The sequence below is a fragment of the Odocoileus virginianus genome, chromosome 4 (genome assembly GCF_023699985.2).
Source record: "Odocoileus virginianus isolate 20LAN1187 ecotype Illinois chromosome 4, Ovbor_1.2, whole genome shotgun sequence".
Classification (NCBI taxonomy): Eukaryota; Metazoa; Chordata; class Mammalia; order Artiodactyla; family Cervidae; genus Odocoileus; species Odocoileus virginianus.
The window spans coordinates 86,794,996-86,814,841 of record NC_069677.1 but is presented as its reverse complement, the minus strand read 5'-3'; the positions used below and the strand labels follow the sequence as shown (position 1 = coordinate 86,814,841).

General features: G+C 46.4%; 1 protein-coding gene across 9 annotated transcripts in view; it reads right to left on the bottom strand.

Moving 5' to 3' along the window:
• Positions 1–5,711: 5,711 nt before the first annotated feature.
• Positions 5,712–19,846, bottom strand: part of TTC3 (tetratricopeptide repeat domain 3) — a 123,267-nt gene continuing 109,132 nt past the window's right edge. For 8 of the 9 annotated variants that reach the window (XM_020870871.2, XM_020870878.2, XM_070466979.1 and 5 more), the window contains 7 exons: positions 17,892–17,982; positions 17,345–17,446; positions 15,132–15,469; positions 13,095–13,221; positions 12,788–12,922; positions 9,330–9,422; positions 5,712–7,204 (listed from right to left, as the gene is read on the bottom strand). In XM_020870871.2, the coding sequence (XP_020726530.2) occupies positions 7,130–7,204; positions 9,330–9,422; positions 12,788–12,922; positions 13,095–13,221; positions 15,132–15,469; positions 17,345–17,446; positions 17,892–17,982 (961 nt within the window). In that variant the 3' untranslated portion in view covers positions 5,712–7,129. The remainder of the gene's footprint in view (positions 7,205–9,329; positions 9,423–12,787; positions 12,923–13,094; positions 13,222–15,131; positions 15,470–17,344; positions 17,447–17,891; positions 17,983–19,846) is intronic. The other variant, XM_070466978.1, reaches the window with a different exon arrangement.

The following is a 19,846-nucleotide window of genomic DNA, read 5'->3' as shown; positions in this document are numbered from 1 at the left end:
GTCCGACACTGAGACCCCACGGGCTGTAGCTACCGGGCTCCTCTGTCCATGGGATTTTCTCTGACAAGAATATAGGAGTGGGTTGCCATTTCGTCCTCCAGGGGGATCTTCCCGACGTAGGGATCGAACCCTACGTCTCTCATGTCTCCTGCATTGGCAGGCAGGTTCTTTACCACTAGCGCCACTCACAGTGGGGACAAGGAGATGCAGGCTCAGCCGCCTTGTCCAGGCCCAGGATGCAGGGTTTGATGGACACGTCCATCTCTCACAGGGAACGGTATTAGCAAGTGCTAGACTTCAGCTTTCAAAGGTCTGGCCAATCCGGAGGCTGTGGCAGTTCTAAAACCAGAAGCAGAGGCAACGTGGCCTCCAGTGAGGCCCCGACAAAAGTCCCGCAGGCACTGGGGCAGCCGCCAACGTCTGTGAGCACCATGTGGATCTGTTCAGGCGCTTCCTTTTCTCGGAGGCTGCTGGCTCACCCCGCTGGGACGGGTGGCACTTCAGGACGCGCAGCTTGGAGCTGGTGACAGATTTCTTGGAATGGGGAGGAGGGAGATCTAAATTTAGACCTTTCTATCACACCAAATAAACAGAAGCTGAACCAGAGGGCTCAAAAGAATTAGGCAGAATGCCTTTGCACTTAACTTCTGAAACACGGAGAAAAGTTCGAAACCAGAATGGTATTTATTCACTCGAATCCCAAGGTATTTGCCGAAAACAATGACACCTCTGTTTGACACAAAAATACATGTTGGGAAGAGGAGGACTTTCTCTTTGAAACGTCCCGCCGCAGAGGCCTGTGTCATCAATACCAAGTGCTCAACCGTGAAGGCTCTCGTGGCCAGGCGGAGGGCTGGCCCAATTTCAAGGGGAAGGAGGCTGCGTCAGTGGCCTCTGGCTCATTGGTCCTCGAGGTTGACTCTCGTTTGCTACCCACGAAGCACACCTGGTTTTGCATTCACCTGCATGCTCCGCAGGGCCCCCACCAGAGCAAGAAGGGATCTTCCTGGTTTCGGCAGAGGAGCCGTGGCGGGGCAAGGGGACGGGGGAGCAAAGCTGCTGTGGGGGAGGCGGACTCGGGGCTGGACTCCGGGCCTCTGCCCCTGCAGGCCCGGGGCTCCACAGTGACCTGCGTCTTCTCTCCAGGACGACAGCGAGGGGGGAGCCCACCGGGATGGGGTCGGGGGGCAGGGGCAGCGCACACCCGCGGCACTGCGGGAGGACCCCCGGCAAACAGGGCAGAGGGGAGCAGCTCGTTCAGCCAAAAGCACCTCAGGGGCTCCGGGTTAAAGTCCCCCGCTCACCACGGGAGCTGAGAGATGAGAAATGTGCAGTAGGCAGGCTGCTTCTCCAAAACAAGGCTCCTTCACAGATGCTCTGCGGGGGTGGGGGAGTTATACGCAGCATTTGCCAATTTCTGGGTGTAAATACTCCCGCCAATAGCCAGTTTGAAGCCACCTATATGACACCTATGTAAATCCTAAGGTATCCGTGTGACACCACAGAACAGAGTTGGGAAGAGAGGCATAGAATCTTACACAGTATTTCCACCCTACAGACACTGGATACATCAGTAACTGGCAAAGCATAAGCAATAAACTGCAGTAATTACGAAGGAATTGCCTTCTTTAAAAAAATATATAATTTCATTGTAAGCTTATGTAATTCAACTCTTTAATAGTAGTTGTGTTTAACAGCCAGCTCACAGAAGTGCTGAAAAGTGAGTAACTGGCTGTTACTGGGGCCAGTTGGAGCAGACTCCAGCACCTCAGACCTCACCCGTGCCAAGGAGGATGGTCCTCCCAGCTGGTACCAGGCAACGCCAAGACGGCTGGCACTACCTTCCTGGTAAGGTGTGGTCTGGCTTTCTTCCTCTTGACTCAGCAGCAATAATCAGTTGGCATCAGGCTCACCTCCTCCCTGACTTCCAGAGCGACTTCCCAAAGGCCCACTGGCAGGCCGAGGTGCCCACCGGCAGGCTGCGGGAACCAGCAACCCCAGGAGGGGGCACCTGCTCCACAGTGGGGCTTCAGGTCACTCCAGGCCTCAGCAGGAGTGGAGTCTCATAGCTGTGAGGGGCCGCTGCGCGTGGGAAGGGGGAGGCCAGCTTCCCCAGGAGCACCACAGGGCCCACAGTTATCACTGCCTCCAGGGGCCAGGCGTATTGTCTTGTTTTTGTTTTGAAACGTTTAGTTTTACTGAAAACGACAACAGGAAAGTGCTATTTTTTAACATATAGCTCCACAAATTCACGTAAGCACAGCTCCGTTGAAGGTGAGAGTGCCCTTCCAGCCTTCCCATCAGCAGCATCGCCTCCCAGCTAACTGCCCTCTGTCACCAGCTTCCAGTTCTCTGAAGTCACGTGAAGTGGAGCTCCATTTTGTGGGGCTACTTTGGTTTGGCTCTGTGAGAATCCTGTGTAGTTGTGTGCAGCAGCAGTCCCTTCATCTCGTTGCTGACAATTATCCCATTGTGTGAAGAGGCCATGACCTGTGCCTTTCATGTTGAGGGACGCCTGGGTGGTTTCCAGTTTGAGGCCACTGTGCAGGAAGCCCGTATGAGACACCTGCACCACAGCACGCGTTTCTGTTGAGTGTGCGCTTGGGGACTGTGTCCTTGGGCACTACGGGATTAGCTCTTTTTTACTTTCAGCCATCCTGGTGGGTATCTGCAGGATGTTACTGGTTTTAATTTGTATCTGATGACAGGAACTGAACACATCTGACTACCAAAATGCTTATTAACCACTGGATAGTTGTGAAGAGCCTATTCAAATCTTTTGCTCATTTCTAAGTATATCGTATATTTTCCATTAATGACACATTTTTTATACATCTTGGAGCCTTTGTTGGAGGTATTACAAGCTTCCTTGATTTCACAGCTTAACTTGGTAAGAGGCATTAATTATAATGATACCCAATTTATCAGATCTTTATCTTCATGGCAAGCACTTAGGTCCTAGTAAATCTTTGCTAAGGACAAGATTTGTTTTCTGTAGAAAAACTGTTTCACTATTCATACTTAGGACCACTGGAACCTATCTATTGGGAACTATGTGTATGGTGTGAGGTTAAGGTTGACTTTCTCCTGTATGTGTACCCAAAATTAGTATTCTTAATGTAGACAAAAGCTTTTTTTTTCCGATTACTGATGCTTGTCTCATTAGGATTTTGTAGTTTACTAGTGTTGTTTAATTTCTAGACTTCGGCTGAGTATTTTGTCATTCTTGTTCCTTTAAAGGATAAATCAGTTCAGTTGCTCAGTCATGTCCAACTCTGTGACCCCATGGACTGCAGCACGCCAGGTTTCCCAGTCCATCGTCAACTCCTGGAGCTTGCTCAAACTCACGTCCATCCAGTCAGTGATGCCATCCAATCAGAAGAGACAATATAAACTGGGGGCGATGACACTAACAGTCCTCCCCACAAACAGGGGAGCTGGGGTCACATGCCTCCTCCAGTGGGATGAACCTGCCCAGGTCTCTACCATGCCATGCCAACTCAAGACCCCTGCCATGCCAGGCACAGAGCTCTGAACAAACTGAACAGAAAAGCTACCTCAATACTGTTCTTCCAGGTAATGGGACAGCCATAGGTGAGATCATCCTTCACTATGGAATCATGATGTAGCCAAAGTCAACTTGGGGAGATTTCAGGAACAAAGCTGTTGTTACTTTACAAAATGACTTTGAGGTGATTGGATTTCTTCTCCTTTTTTCTACTTGACTACGTTATATAACCCAGGCTTCCTAAATTAATGAAAAGCAACCTTGAACATGCTGAAGCTCCAATACTTTGGCCACCACTCCAATACTTTGATACAAAGAGCTGACTCATTGGAAAAGACCCTGATGCTGGGAAAGATTGAGGGCAGGAGAAGAGGGCAACAGAGGATGAGATGGTTGGATGGCATCACTGACTCAATGGACATGAGCCTGAGTAAACTCCGAGAGATAGTGAGGGACCGGGAAGCCTGGTGTGCTACATGCAGTCCATGGGGTTGCAGAGACAGACAAGACTTAGCAACTGAACAACAAAATCTAATGAAACTTTTCTTACACAAGACCACCAAGTGCTCTCCCTGCCCAACTTCCAAACCCAGACTGGAGTAATAATTACTAGATCCTCTTTGTCACAGGTTCATGTGCTAGGCACTGTGCTAACCACTTTATAAGGATTTTATTATTCATCTGTACACCTTCCTTGATACTTCTTTAAAGTCCTCCTTGGCACCAAGCTACATTCTGAATTTGTTTACTGTCTGTAACTGAAAACGAGTTTTGTGGAGTCCGTGTCCCTCCTTCACTGCCATTCAGGATACTGAGCCCAGGGCCTAGCACGCAGTAGGTACTCAGTACATATCTGTTTTCACCGGCATCCAGGTGTGCCTACCTTCTCAGCATAGCACTGAAGGTATATGGCTATATGAAGGTGGGCGTGCCCTCTAAGCAGATCTCGTCAGGGTGAAGAGGAAAAGGGGATTAGCTACGATGATGCATTCTTCTTAAAATTATTCTTTGAATAAGGTTTATAATTAACATTTATTAAGTTTGATTAAAATTAAAACGCCTGAAAAGTGATTCCTGTTTCTTTCAAGAAAGGTTACATTGGAGATGTTTTTGGTCCTCATTCTGACAAGCGTTCCCGTCTGCTTTACTGTCTTTGCTTTTTATCAGTCGCATCAGCAAGTACTTCACATGATGATGAAAGGAAATTCCACCTTTGCTATTATCTCTTTTACCTGTTTAATCTGTTTCTCCAGAGAGCATCATCTGACTGAAAAACTACCTAAAATTATTTCACTGCTTCTGTCTTGTGTTGTGATCACTTGGCCCACCTGCTTCTACAGTCTTTGAAATTACCTTAAAAATGTAGTAACATATAGCAAGAACCATCATAATATTATAATTATCTTCTAATTAAAATAAAATTTTTAAAAGGTGGTAATGTTTTGCAATGCTAGGGTAACATTTCAATTTTCTATTGGATTATGCTTTATGTATAGCATAAACTTTTCAACAGGGAAAAGAATCCAAACTCTTAGGAATAGTCAGTGATTAAAGTTATAGACTATTCTAAATTAAATGCTATCAGATTGAAGACAGAGACTGATAACACTGGCTTTCCGGGATCGTCTCTTAGTGCTCAGCATACTATAAGGTCCTCTATCAGGGAGTCATTTCTCACCAGCCTCAGTAGCCCTGTATCCACAAGGACCGAAAGGTCCCTAAGATCTGGTCTAACCTATTTTATGACCCGCGGGCGTGTCTGGCCCACGCCACGGGGCCTGGGGCAGGACCATGTGTCAGGGTCATTTTGGTGTGAACCAGCGGCCTGCTAGCCCTCCGCAAGTGCCTCACAAAGATCAACAGTGAGAGATGCCATCTGGTTAACTCGGACACTCTCATCCATATTCACCTGAAAACCTCTCACTCTAGCCTAAAAAAGTTAACTCTATCCTGTCTAGTCTTTCCATTCACAGATTTCAACAGCCAATCTTGTGAACTTGAGTTTAGCAACCACTCCTTAAAATTAAGCAAAAGGATGCTTTGATCCAGTTTTGAAAATGTCTTTGGAACTCTTGGTTAGACTCCTCAAACGTACAGGGCTCTTCTGTCCAAACGAATCACCTTTTAAATTGGCAGCATAATATACGTCTTGAATTTTCAAGTAGAATGCTTTAAATTAGACAAAGAATGGATAACACGGCTATTATTTTAGAATGTTCTTTATTTCAACACAGGACACGTGTAAGGCATGTTCACAAGTAACAGTTTGAGGTTATACACAACACATCCTCTCACTCTCCAGCTGTTCTTTCCCGCTGCGCCTGCTGCTACACACGGGTCCCTGTGTACCTTCATATCTGCAAGTCCTCAGTTATTCTGAACATGCAGACAATGTTTTAGGGACCTGCTTCAAAATATGGAATGAGCGTCAATGCACCAAGTCACTAAGACGTCAAAACTGAGAGAGAAGCAAAGCAGACGGAGGCGACTGCGTCAGCGCGCGAACCTGGGACTTGAGCTTCTGAGGGAAACAGAAAACACTTTTTGATCCTTCCGGTTTGAGAGAGACGGAATGTGCCCAGAATTCACGGTTCTATGTCTACTGCTGTCTATAAGTCACTGAAGATAAGCAGTTTCTCTAAAGCAGCTGCGGTTTTGTTCTCAGGCTACAGTACACGAGTGCATGCATTACTCTACACAAACGTCAAACAGGAACGACTGTAACAGCAACATCTCAGGACTGTCTATTATACAAGTGTCTCTTTTTGGTGGTGGGGTAAGGAAAGGGAATGATGTGACTGTTTCCCTCAGCTGCCGCTGTATGCCAGACAGAGATACCCCAACGCTTGTTGTCTAACTCAAGAGAGGGCGACAAAGGTCACTAACGAGAACAGTAAGGTATTCAAAGAGAGTCTGCTCCAGACCCGGGGGTGGGGTGATGACGAGCGAGCCTCGACTTCAGGGGTTAAGAAGTCTTGGCTGATGCTAGTGAGGGTCTTGTAACTGATTTTCAAAAATCATTACGTCCTTAAAAGACAGAAAACGAGCACTTACAAACCTACTGGGGAGAAAACAATGTAATGAGAAACCACATAAAGAGGAGAGTTGAATCTTCTGGTCTGAAATCAGCCAATATTAACATTACAACCTATTAAAATGTGGTCTGCTTAAGCTCTTTTTTTAAAACGCAGAACCTTTGAGGAAAAAGGTAGGCTAAGTTCGGGAATACTGATCTCAAAACTCTTTTCCTGTGGGCACTTGAGCAGGCCAAGGATGCTGATAATCGAGTCCTGCTTTGAGGCGCTCACCGTCTTTTCCTTCCATCTCAGAGCACGCCTCTGCAGCATCCCTGACCACAGAAGGAAGCGGTTACATGTGATTTTATCAGCCACCACTTGGTGATTACTCTATGTCTAGTCAGAGCTGGGAAATTACTTACTCTCAGCTGTATTAAAGAGCTCCGTTTATTAACACTGCAACACACAGTGCAAAGAAGCTTCAGGCGTCTGCTTTTGATACCAAAGGGAGCACACTGCTAGTCTTCCAACTCAACAAGCAGCGTATCTGCAGCGTGAACTGTAGCGGCCGAGAGCAGCAGGCAGGCCTCCTCCAGCAGGGCAGCTACTCCTCTGCCAGGAGGGTGTGACCCAGGCAGGCTGGGCAGGTGCGCTGGCTCTTCAGCCGCTGCTTGAGGCACTGAAATCAGAGAAGACAATCAGCCAGCCCTCTGGGAGCTTGGGGGCCTCAGCTCTCCTGCGCCACGCGCCTCGGCACAGACGGCAACTTCACTGTGACAGTGACTCTCTTAGGCAGGTTAAGGAGTCTGGGGCCCTCGAGGAGGAGAAAGGGAGAGTGTTTTTTGTTTACATTCCTTCATCTTATAAGATGTTTTTTAAGCCCAGAGCTAATGATTACATAACAAAACAAGTCATCTTGCTCAGGGTATGTTTTTCCTTAAAAGTGAGAGTGAAAGTTGCTGTTATGTCCGACTCTTTGCAACCCCATGGACTATATGGTCCATGGAATTCTCCAGGCCAGAGTACTGGAGTGGGTAGTCTTTCCCGTCTCCAGGGGATCTTCCCAATCCAGGATCGAACCCAGATCTCCCGCATTGCAGGAGGATTCTTTACCAGCTGAGCCACCAGGGAAGCCCAGAATACTGGAGTGGGTAGCCTACCCCTTCTCCAGTGGATCTTCCCGACCCAGGAATCAAACTGCAATCTCCTGCATTACAGGCAGATTCTTTACCAACTGAGCTATCAGGGAAGCCCTTTGTTTTTCCTTAAGCTCTGTACTAATGATTATGTAACAACACTATCTTGTTTGAAGACATGTTTCTCTTTCTTAACAAGAACCTTCTGACTAAACTTGTTATCTTAAGAGGTATGCTGTGGGAGTGGGTCTGGTAAGACCTTTCTACTATTAGTAACCAACTGACAAAATATATAAGGCCTTGCTAAGACTGATGAGTGGGGCACTCTGCCCCTTCTGAGGTCTACGTCAGAAGCTTTCTGTGTCCCTTTTCACTGTAATAAAACTCTGCTACACAAAAGCTCTGAGTGATCAGCCTCGTCTCTGGCCTGGAAGCGAAATTCTCTCCTCCGGAGGTCACGAATCCAACCCTGTTCACTGTAAGCTATCACCCGTGACGTCCAAGGGGACCTTGGGCCACTCAACACTCAAGGACACAGAGCCTGCTCAGGGCAGAGGTCTGGACCAAGCCCCAGGAACAAGGAATCGCACCTCAGAATGTGACCATGAAGACTCGGGGCCTGACTGCGCCTCCCCTTCCCGCTCTGCTCCAGTCCAGTCTGTGCTTCAGCTGCCCTGACTGCTGGAGGCTGACTCTTTCCGGGCCCTTGGACTCCTCCCATCGGCCCCGTCTTGTTCCTTGTCCCTCCCCAGTCTGCACACACACAGCCTCACTGGAGCCTGTCTACACAGCGTGCTCCCAAGCTGCTCCTGGCTCGCCTGCTGCCGCTAGGGAGCTGAGCGTGTGGTAAGTTCACAGCCCAGGAAGGTCACATGAGAGACTGCAGTCTGTCTGGACTCTTTGGTGGCACAAGTGGTGAAGAACCTGCCTGCCACTGCAGGAGACTCAAGAGACGTGGGTCGAGAAGATCCCCTGGAGCAGGGCATAGCAACCCCCTCCAGTATTCTGGCCTGAAGAATTCATGGACAGAGGAGCCTGGTGGGCTACAGCCCATGGGGTCATAAGGAGGCAGGCACGACTGAGTGCACGCATGCACACGCACATGCACACACAGAGCGTGTGCCCCTTCTCTCAGGGATTCACACACTCACAGAGCAGAGACAGGACCGGCTCTCATCCAGCAGCAGGGGTGCAGGTTGAGTGCTCACAGCACCCAAACCCCAGAACAGCTAACACCCATCTCAGGAGGGCACAGCCAGAGTTCCCCAGGCACAGCGGAGCCCGTCAGGCTTCCTTTCTCTTCTCTAAAAATGTTACATGTTAAACTTACTTCACACACTGCACTAAACCGACAAAGCTATTTCACCATCTATCTGCTTGAGAAGCAGAGCTTTTAAAGAAATCACAGTCTTTGAATTTTAGCAACTGATAGAGCCAAGTGCTCCTCTCCACCCGACACGAAGAGGACCGTGCAGAGTGCACCAGAGGCCGGAGGCCACTCCCCTCCCCACAGCACAGTCTCTGGGAGGGAGACCACCAATACGAGCACGTTTGGGATTTGCTTGGAAAAGGCAAGGGCTGAAGCCTGGGGGGAAAAGTCCCTTTCTCTTTTCTAAATGCTCCACAGTCAGAACGCGTGACATGAAAACAGCCACAGAGAACTCTTACCCCTTTGTGAAACCTGTGCCCACACTGCAGCTCACGCACATTTTTGGACTTGAATACTTCTCGGCAGATTTCGCAGGAATTTGCACAGGACGCCTGTGGAAACAAATGTATCCCAGAAATAAAGAACTCTTCCTACAACTGGCTTTCCAAAATGTTTGCAGCACAAGGTGCAGATTATTCTCAATCATAGTTAAGCAGATTGAGGGAATAACTTATTTTTGAATAACATTTCTTAGGAAAAAACAAAGTTTTGATTTTCTCAGATAAAAAACGTGATTTAAAAAAAACAAACAAACATGATTTATACAGTTAACTCACTTTCAGTTAAAATACTACAAATATCTATTTATCCCATCCCATACTTAAAGTATGGCACTAGCTGCATATTACAAATTAACTCTTCCTTTAATTAACAGCTGGACACAGTAACAAATTATGACACCTCTACACTATGGATTATGGTGGGGCTGATTAAAATCCTGAAGGAATTCCATAATCCTTGGTACAGAAAGCTGGTACCAAAAGCTCTCTGAATAAAAGTAGACTAGAAAACAGTAGGTATCACATGATTATATAATTTAAGGTTTTAAACAAAGAGAGAATGTCTGTATACAGAGATGCCTAGAAAAGAATCTGGGAAGATATAAAATGCTAATGATGGTGACTGGCTACTTTGGGTTGAGAGATTTAACTTTTTCTTTGCTATTTTTCTAAATATTTCTATGAATGTGGATTCCTTGCATAAATTAAACTGATGGCTCATTCAGCAACATCCCTGTCAGGGACTGTGCGGGCGCGGGGACACAGGCAAGTGGGAGGGCTCCCGGGCCCACTCACAGTCTGGGGGACACGGCACCCTCCTGTGGAAGCGGAGCCGGGTGCCGCCCAGGACCCTGGGCACCACGGCTCCCTGCAGCCCCCAGCATCCGCCCCTGCCGTGGCCTACTCGACTCTCATTCCCCCCTCTAACTCTGAGCACCCTGAAGGCAGGAAATGGCTTTGCTTCCGTGTGCTCTTAGCAGCCAGCGACGAACCTGGCCCCAAAGGGAGGCTCCGGGAACTGTCAGGAAGTGAGTGAATGCAGCCCCGGCAGCGGGTGACGGTCAGGGAGTAGGGTCGGGGCAGTGCCTGAAGGCTGTGAATCTACTGAACAGGGTTTTCTGTCCCTCTCAGGACACTGCAGCCACCACCGGGCACCAGGCAGCAGTGGGACAGACGCGATCTCGCTCCCCTCCCCTCCCCTCTGTGGCCCCCAGGGAAGGGTCTGGGAGAATTGGAGGCAACAGCTCTGTGAGAAATGGCAGGTCAAGGCCTCTGCAAGGTGGCTCGGTTGGTAAGAATCCACCTGCAATGCAGGAGGTTTGTGTTCAATCCCTGGGTTAGGAAGATCCCCTGGAGAAGGGCATGGCAACCCACTCCAGTATTCTTGCCTGGAGACTCCCCTATGGACAGAGGAGCCTGGGGAGCTGCAGTCCATGGGGTCACAGGGAGTCGGACACGACTGAGCGACTAAGCACAGCACAGCACGAAGTTTAGAAAAACACAGTTATTACTTCCCAACATGACAAATTCGGCACAATGTATTTCTAAGAGAAAAAGTAAAAAGAACACATATATGTATATAGTAGTAGTGAAGTTGCTCAGTCATGTCCAACTCTTTGCGACCGCATGGACTGTAGTCTACCAGGCTCCTCCATCCATGGGATTTCCCAGGCAAGAGTACTAGAGTGGTTGCCATTTCCTTCTCCAGGGGATCTTCCTGACCCAGGGATCAAACCCAGGTCTCCCGCATTGTAGGCAGACGCTTTTACCGTCTGAGCCACCAGAAAAGCCAAATTCACATATACACACAGATACAAAAGAGTTCAGAAAAAAACGCATACCAATATAATACTGGTTACCCTTAGAGGGTGGGTTTTGGGGTTCTTTGTATGTTCTTTTTATTTGGACCTTCTACTAAGAACCACATTACTTTTGTGGTTAAAAATACAAAACACTGTTACTTAAAACAAAAACAAAAACAACCCTATGATTAGCAAATTAAGTCCTGGTTTCAATACATATTTTTCTTACAAGTCAGCTTTCACATCTTTATTACCATGAACCATGAAGCAGAAAGTAATCTCACCTCAAAAGGTGATCATGGTCTATCCCGGGGTGGCCAATAAGTGTGTGAGTGTGTGCGTGTGCACACACACACACAAATCAGTGAGAATGCTAAGAAGATGGTCTGATTGTTGGACCACAGAGCACATGACCAGCTGGAACACCCCTGAGAGAGAGTGGACTCCTGCCAGGCTTGGCAGGAATGCTCTGCACGATACAAGCTTTCTCAGTGGGGTGGGTACCCTCTGGCACCCAAGTGTATGTGACGAGGAAAATCTAGTGGATTTGTGTGGAAAATGAAAATGTATGGGAGGGACAAAAAAAGGTTCACAGGAGGCAGGGCCTAGGTCAGGTCAGCGAACCAGCGCTCTCTGTGCAGTCCAGCACTGCTGACTCCACTCTGCCTGCAGCTCTCATTTTACTTTCACCTGAAGTTGGACAGGAGGGGAAGACGGGATCTACGCCAGAATTCCACCAGGAGCCCACAGCTGGGAGCCACCCAGGGGACCGCCTCCCTATCAACCACATGTTCAGTGCCTACTGCACAGTCCCCAGCGTGTGAAGTCCGTGTGGGTGAGGACAGGGAATTACACGCCGCAAACGCAAATCAAAGGAAGGAACGCCGGCCAGAAGCATGAGTCATTGGTGCCTTGGTTTCCTCATTCATAAAGACAGTTACAATACCGTATCAACTGAGATCACAGATACAATAGTGTTTTACAGAAAGTTCTATGTAACTAACATTCTCATTGTTTAAAAGGACAATAAACAATTTAAATCAGTATATCAAATAAAAGCAACCTCAGCCCATTTCAGCATGTCCCCCCGTCCCCAGGCACCTGAGGGGAAGGGGAGGGAAGCAGCCAGTCTGTTCTGAGAACAGCGTCTGACTCTGCTAACCCCACCACAGCACTTCGTCCAGACAACAACCCCAACAAGCAGATATGATCCAAGCTCACAGTATTATTGGTGATGAGACCAAGTTTGTGTGATTTTAAAGCCTATGGTCGCACAGAAGAAAACTGGCTAAAAATAAATTCTGCCAACTATTCACACTTGATGTGAGGAACGCATCTGACTGTCTACAGGCCCCGTGTCCATGGTGGGGCCACTGCGCCTCTTGTCCCTGCATGCAGGGGCCCTGAACTCCCCACAACGGTGCGGAGAAACTCGCTAGTCGCCGGCTCCTCTAATCAAACACTCACGTCACCTAAACGTGGCTTCTAATCAAAGCTCAAAGAAAGTCCACCGAGAAATGAAAACCATAAGGGTACATCATGGACTAACAGCTGCTTTCTTCCCGTTCTTCGTCAGAACAGAGGGAACCCCACGGTCATGCACACAGCACTCACAGGGACGTCCTTGGTCTGCGGCCCCTCAGTTTCGGGTAGTGCTCTGACCGGCACAGAGGGCGGGTCCTGGGCGGCCCTGGGCGCAGGAACAGCAGAGCTGGGCGCAGACGGCCTCCGGTCCTTTCCCGGATTTGGCTGCAGCCAGAATGTATAGTAGGGAAGCAAGTTCAGTTACCCAAAACTGTGAGCACTGTCTACTACATTGCTCCCCATCATTTGCTGGAAGCATTTTTTCCCACAATTCTCATATTTTATAAATAAGTAGGAAGAAAGTGGAGTATATATTGAATTTAAATGAAACACTGACCTTTCTCTTTTTCTCTTCATCAAGGATGTAGTCTGTCACTCTGTGCACAATCTCGTCAATACTCAATCCAGACAGAGAGGTCTTGTTTTTGTTTCTAACTTTTTTAATAAAACCAGCAAGCTCCGTGCTGAAAGGGAAAGTGGGGAAGTCAAGACAAACTGAGTTTCCTACTGTGAAGAAATATCATGTCCAGAACCAACCCAGCAGCTGAAAAGAAACGAAATTAAATACACAATTCATTTATAAACAACAGTATGTAAAAGCAGCAAAGTCACTCTTCCAAAAAAAAAAGCACTGTGAAAATTTCAGTATTGTTCCTAAAATATTTATTTTAATAGTTCTCAAAGTAAGAGTGTACCTGACAGATCCATTTCAGATCTCCTTCCTTACTTAGAAACCTGCCTTCTTCAGAGCCTGGACACAGTGTAGCCTTAAGCAAAACCACTGAATGGTCAGACACCACTGGATATGACTTGAAATCAATAAAATCTCTAAGAACAAACTATTTTTTTACCTCCTCCCTTTAAAAATCTAACCGACAAAGTTTTCCTGCATTTTTCATAGGTAGCAGTAGATGTGACAGTATCATTAATCAACAGGAACTTGGTATCTACAGCACTAATACCTCATATGCTTTAACTTGCAGAAAACCTAAGAGGCATATGTTTACTCTGCCAAATTTAGACAGGACTGCAAACAATTTTATTTGTAAGGTACTTCTGGTAATTACAACTTGACTTTTTACTAATTAGCATGGCAACTGCAATTGAGAGAACTTAACAGTGCTTCTCAAACTTAGGCAAAATGTGTCCATGTGCAGAGAAGATACACTTACTTCCAAATGGCCAGGGCTCCACTGACAAATGCAAAACATTAATTCTGGCCAATCATAATTAACCACTGTGTTTCAGAAGTTCATCCCAGAGACTAATACTGTGTCAAAGGCAGAAGTAACACTGGAGGTGCGGAGGATCATTCCTGGATGTGGAGTCCTCTCTTCTGCGCTGGAGGGAGACATTCCCTCCACTTCACCTTCCCTGTGGCCTGAGACAAGGAGTCCCTCTGCCCCCTCGGTTGGACCCATCTGGAGAGAGAGGTCAGAGGTCGATGCAGGAGCACAACTGAAGTGCCCAATTGATGACTCTGGCTGACTTAGTTAAAAGCAGCTCTCCCCATCTGCAGCAACATGGACGGACCTCGAGGCTGTCCTACTGAGTGATGTCAGCCAGAGAAAGACAAACGTCATATGACATTGCTTACATGCAGAAACTAAAAAAAATGGTACAAATGAACTTACAAAACAGAAAGAGTCACAGATGGTAAAAATTGATGGTTACCTGCGGGGGGGGGGGGGGGGGGTGAAGGGGGACAGATAAATTGGGCCATTAGGATGGACATAGACACACTACTATATGTTATTATTTATTATACATAAAGCAGGTAACTACACGGCTCAGGGAGCACTACTCAATACTCTGAAATGACCTACGGGGAGAACCATCTGCAAGATGGGGTACAAGAGTGGGTGTACGTGTGTGAAAGGCTGATCCACTTTGCTCACAGCAGATACTGACAAGCACTGTACGTCAGCTCTCCCTGCCCCTCCCTCTACAACACGCCCACACACCTTACTCAGTCTCTTCAGCTCACACCTCTGACAAAGCGGAGGGGCTGTTCCACAAAGTGTGAGCTGCTGCTGCCTTCTTTGATATATATGTGAGATGTTTTCCCCCCTGAAATGATACAAAACTAATGTTCCGAAGTTCATTTATTGATTCCATAACTAGTACTGGAGCATGTTACTGAGTTCATCAAAATCTTAGCAAACTGCCATGCATTCTGATGAGTGTGGACTAATCTGTTTGAAAATGCTTTTTATGTTTACAAAAAGAAGACAAATACAGTGTTTGTCCTTTTGAGTAAAATAATTGCACAGTCCTTTCCACTTCAGCTCCTAATTGGCCGAGCTGTTATCCGATCGGGAAACATCACTTCAACAAAGCATTTCCCAGCGCTGCTGACATTTTAGACCCGTACCTGCTGTAGCATGGGAACACCACCAACAGGTGCTCAATGATGCTGTTGAACGGCCGCTTCGGGGACTGGCTTGAACGGGTGGCATGCTCTGGAGCAGCAGGTAACTTCTCATCAGCCATCAGGCGTGGTTCTGGCCCAGCTGCCTGGCCAGCGCCCTCACGCCCTGGCAGCTGGGTGGCCTTCTGGTCGCAGGAGGGCGACCCCACTGGGGTGTCAGCAGCAGAGCCCAGACTTAACTCCTCGGGAGCTGCTGTCTGGTCTCTGGTCCCATGACTTTTAGAAGTGGAGGGACCTTGACCATCCTGGCCTAAGGACTCAGGAAGTAATTTAGGATGAATCTGAGAGGAACACACCACAAAAGCTGATCACTAAGAGTTAGATCCATGGACAAAGACTAACAATTAAGCACAACTATAATGAATCCTGCTTGCTCAAGTGCACAGAACTTGAACTATAACAAATTAAATATTACTGTCCTTAAAAGTCACTGGTAACTCTCTCTCAAAACCAGCTGTTCAGGGCTTCACACTGCTGGGCCCTGCCCGAAGCTCTGTAGTCCACGCTGAAGGGCTGAGGCTCCTCATGGTGTCAGAGCCAGAGTCTGCACCCCAGGCTACACCCTCTCATGCCTCCGTGACTGAGCGCTTGTTGCGAATAATGCCCCCTTTTTAAACGATTCCAGTCTAGAATACCATCCCGAGATCCTAACCTCCTAACAGGCAGCTCCCCCGGGTGATTCCAAGGGCACTCAAACTCTGTGTGTGCAAACGCAGCCGCCGGGCAGGCTTCCTCACCTGCTCCTCCTCTGGCGCCACCTGACACAGACTTGAATTTGTGGTCCACTCCCCGACACAGTCACGCTGAGCCCTGACTGCACAGGCAGCACCGCTTGCAGCTGACCACCTGAACACTGGAAACCGCTCCCCTCCCTCCAGCCCGCGGCCTCTCTCATCGGGGCCTGGCGGGGACAGCGAGCTGCACCCGATCCGCTGCACATCTCTCACCCAGGCCCCTCTCCCACCAGGCCTCCACACTGCAGTCAGGCTGACATCATTTCCTAACTGGAGACCTACACTGGCTGCTCAGGGACCCGAGGGGAAGTCCACACTGCGGAGACACCTAACGGAATAAGGCTCCCTTTGTTCTGGCCCGGGGGTAGGGTATCACAAGCTTTTCCCTACAGTCCCCTCTGTCCTAGCAAACTTCTTTCACCGCTGTGAAAGGTGTTCTTTTTCTAGTCTCCAAATACGCTGTTTCCTCCATCTGAATGTTTTGACCCTGAAACATCACACCACACAGCCCTCCTCATACACACACACACTCCTTCTGCCTGGTGAACTCCTATTTCAGATCTCTGGCTCACTGAGACCTCCAGCAAGGGAGCTTCTGTCGAGACCGAGGCCTTGGGGTTAAGTTAGTTCCCCCCTGATTTCTGCTGCCATGGCATTCTATGCTCTTGGCGCACTTCGCTTATAATCATGGGCTTGAAGTTGCTCCCAAACCCATGTGCATCCTGAGGGCACAGACCGCATCTAATCCTGATCACCACTAAACACCCGATGCAAGAACAGCAGAGAAGTGACACAAGGTAAACCGTTTCTAGGTTCTTGTTATTCAAGCCCCTGGCACAGAGAGTTCCCAAGGTTTTCGAAGTTTAAAGTTCCTTTGAGCATTTATAAAACCACATAAACTAGAATTAAACATTAACAGTAAAACATTCTACTGAGATCTAATGCTTTTCCCCCTCTGTATCTGCTGTAAGAAGTTGAAAACACTGGTGCTCAATAGAATATTTTACTCAGTTCAAGAACATTCTACTCAGTTCAAGGTGGCTAACCTTTTTAACGTTTTAAATCTTTTAATTTTTATTTTTGCAGATGAATCCACAGTAAATTTGAATATTAAGAGTGCATAGTATTGAGAAGAGAAACACTTTCAAGATCAGCTTCTGACTGCAGCTCCAGAGCCTACTACCTTAGTTGAGGCTGAATGCATAGACAGAAGGGTCACGGGGTGAGGGGTGAACGAGGGCCACTCTGATGAGGCCTTCACCTAGCACCTGATGAAAACAGTAAGATAATTATTAACCCAGCTCACGCCCACTCCCAAAACAGTAACAAACTACTTTTGGCCAGTTAAGAAAGAAATTGTGCCTCACTCCTTTTTGGTTCTGTTTCCTTCAAAAAAGAAAAAAAGAGATATAACAGACTCACTGTGTTATAGGCACGAAAGGAAAGCTCAGAAATCTGCACTTTTGGAAGTTCACTGAGCTGAGAACCATTTTTAATTGCCTGAATTTGTTCTTCAAACTGAGACTGTAGGTAGAAAGGAAAATGTTAAGTTTTTCTAACAAATTCCAAAGAAAACCACAACTGTCCATTAATGCTATTTTCCCCCTTACTATACATACATAACAAATGCTCAACCATTTCCCAAGAAACATAACTGAGATGCAAGGTTACTTCTTGCAAGGAAAGAAGTTCAAGATAACTAGAACTATTAATTCTAATTAACTCTAATATTAATTTAATTATTAATTAGAATGCTCTAACCCTTATCAAACTTAACTTTGCTATCTTATCAATCAAGGACTGAGTTTAAGACAGTTAAGAAGATATTTCTTTCATGAAAAATTCTTAATTACAACAAAAAAATGTAGTCTTTAACAGCCCTAAATAGAAAGTTTTAGTATGACACTACATGTTTTAGAATAACCATCAGACAGATTTTGATAGAATGATAAAATACCATATAACTTACCTTTGCTTTCTCAATTTCTTCTCTAACATCAGAAAGAAATGATCCCCATGAATGTATGTCTGAGTCCATGTCAGGATACGCTGCTGAATCACTGAGAGAGGAGAAAAACATAAAAATGCTGATGTCTACTTGAAAACTTTTAAAAATTGAAAGCACTAAAGTACAAATGAAAATAAACATTTAAAGATAATGCGAGAAATATAATTATGCACACACACACACAAAAAGACGATTTTTAAAGAACTGAGTATCTTACAAAGTCACTACACTTTAGGAAATATTATTGACTGATCTAACCCAAAGCCCAAAACTGGTGGACAGAGAGCACATATTCTCCTTAATTTTAACTTCTCTCCTCAAATTTGAAGATTAGACAACTTGTCAGTTGACATCTTCATATTTAACATCAAAGGCTATCTTTGCATTGAAAAACAAACCAAAAGTTGGCAGCCTGGATACATCCAATAAAACCTTCATCCCTACTTCATTGCAAAACAAAGGGTGTGGTCTAACAGGCTACATTAAACTTCTCAGCACCTCATGAATCTGGTCTACTGAAAGTGACAGAGAAGCTTTCTACCCCAAATTGAGAATATCAGCACCACCACCAATCCACCACCAATCCATCTTAAAGAAAAACCAGAATGTCGCTTTCATGGCTTTCCTCTTTTGCCACCCTTTGCTGGAATGAGCAGAGTTAGCATAGATTCCCTAAGAAAGACTACCTGTGTACTACGAGGCTTACTAACGAGTTAATGCTATTAGATAGTGAGGCCTGAGATATCTCTGTTTCCCAGATGCACCACAATCTGGAGCCCTTGGCGTGCTGCACACTGTTTATTCAACACCACATGGTCTCAACCTCAGCTGTATTAGTCCTGTAATCTAAATCAGTATACCAGTTTACCTTTAATCAGAAAGGTTTTCTGATGTGAAAAAAACTTAAATCTTGAAAAAAAGAAGGACCCAGGTTGGATGCATGAGACAAGTGCTCGGACCTGGTGCACTGGGAAGACCCAGAGGGATCGGGCAGAGAGGGAGGTGGGAGGGGGGATCGGGATGGGGAACACATATAAATCCATGGCTGATTCATGTCAATGTATGACAAAACCCACTACAATATTGTAAAGTAATTAGCCTCCAACTAATAAAAAAATTAAAAAAGGAGGAAAAAAAAAAGAACTCTACATTAAAACTGTTTTTCCATGACCTGTAGAATCTCTGGTTCAACACTGAGGGTTTGAAATTTAAATCAAAAAGCACTAGGAATTAAAAAGTTAAAACCTGTGTGTGGAATACAATAAAAGGACCAGATGAAAAGTAATGTGCAAAAATCCATATAGAAAAGTGCTAAATTCTAGACTGAAGGAGACTCTCTGGATTCCCACGGTAAACCTTATTCCAAAACGAAAGCAAAACAAACAAAAACAGGTAAAGATTATGTAGGGTTGAAAAAATGACCATAAGTAAATATCTTTGAAAGAAACCTTCCCATACTCTACCAGTAAGACTGTTAAGTAACTATTCTTACGGAAGGCAACTGCTGAAAAGCCTCAAAAATGTGATCTTCATTCCAGGAATTTATTCATTGTGTGGAAATGACTAATAATTTAGCTGTAAGGATATCTGCCACAGTGCAGCTTTTAATAGCAAAATGTGCAAACAACCAAGCTCTCCCACTACAGTGGTATTTAAAAAACCATGACACGGTTGTACACTAGACGACCACTCAACCTCCTAAACTGAGGCTGGAGCAATTCGAGCACTGATATGAAAGGAAGTTTCCTATGTACTACTTGGGCTTCCCTTTTAGCTCAGTCAGTAAGGAATCTGCCTGCAATGCAGGAGACCTAGGTTCAATTCCTTGGTTGGGAAGATCCCCTGGAGAAGGAAATGGCAACTCACTCCAGTATTCTTGCTGGGAGAATCCCTTGGACAGAGCAGCCTGGTAGGTT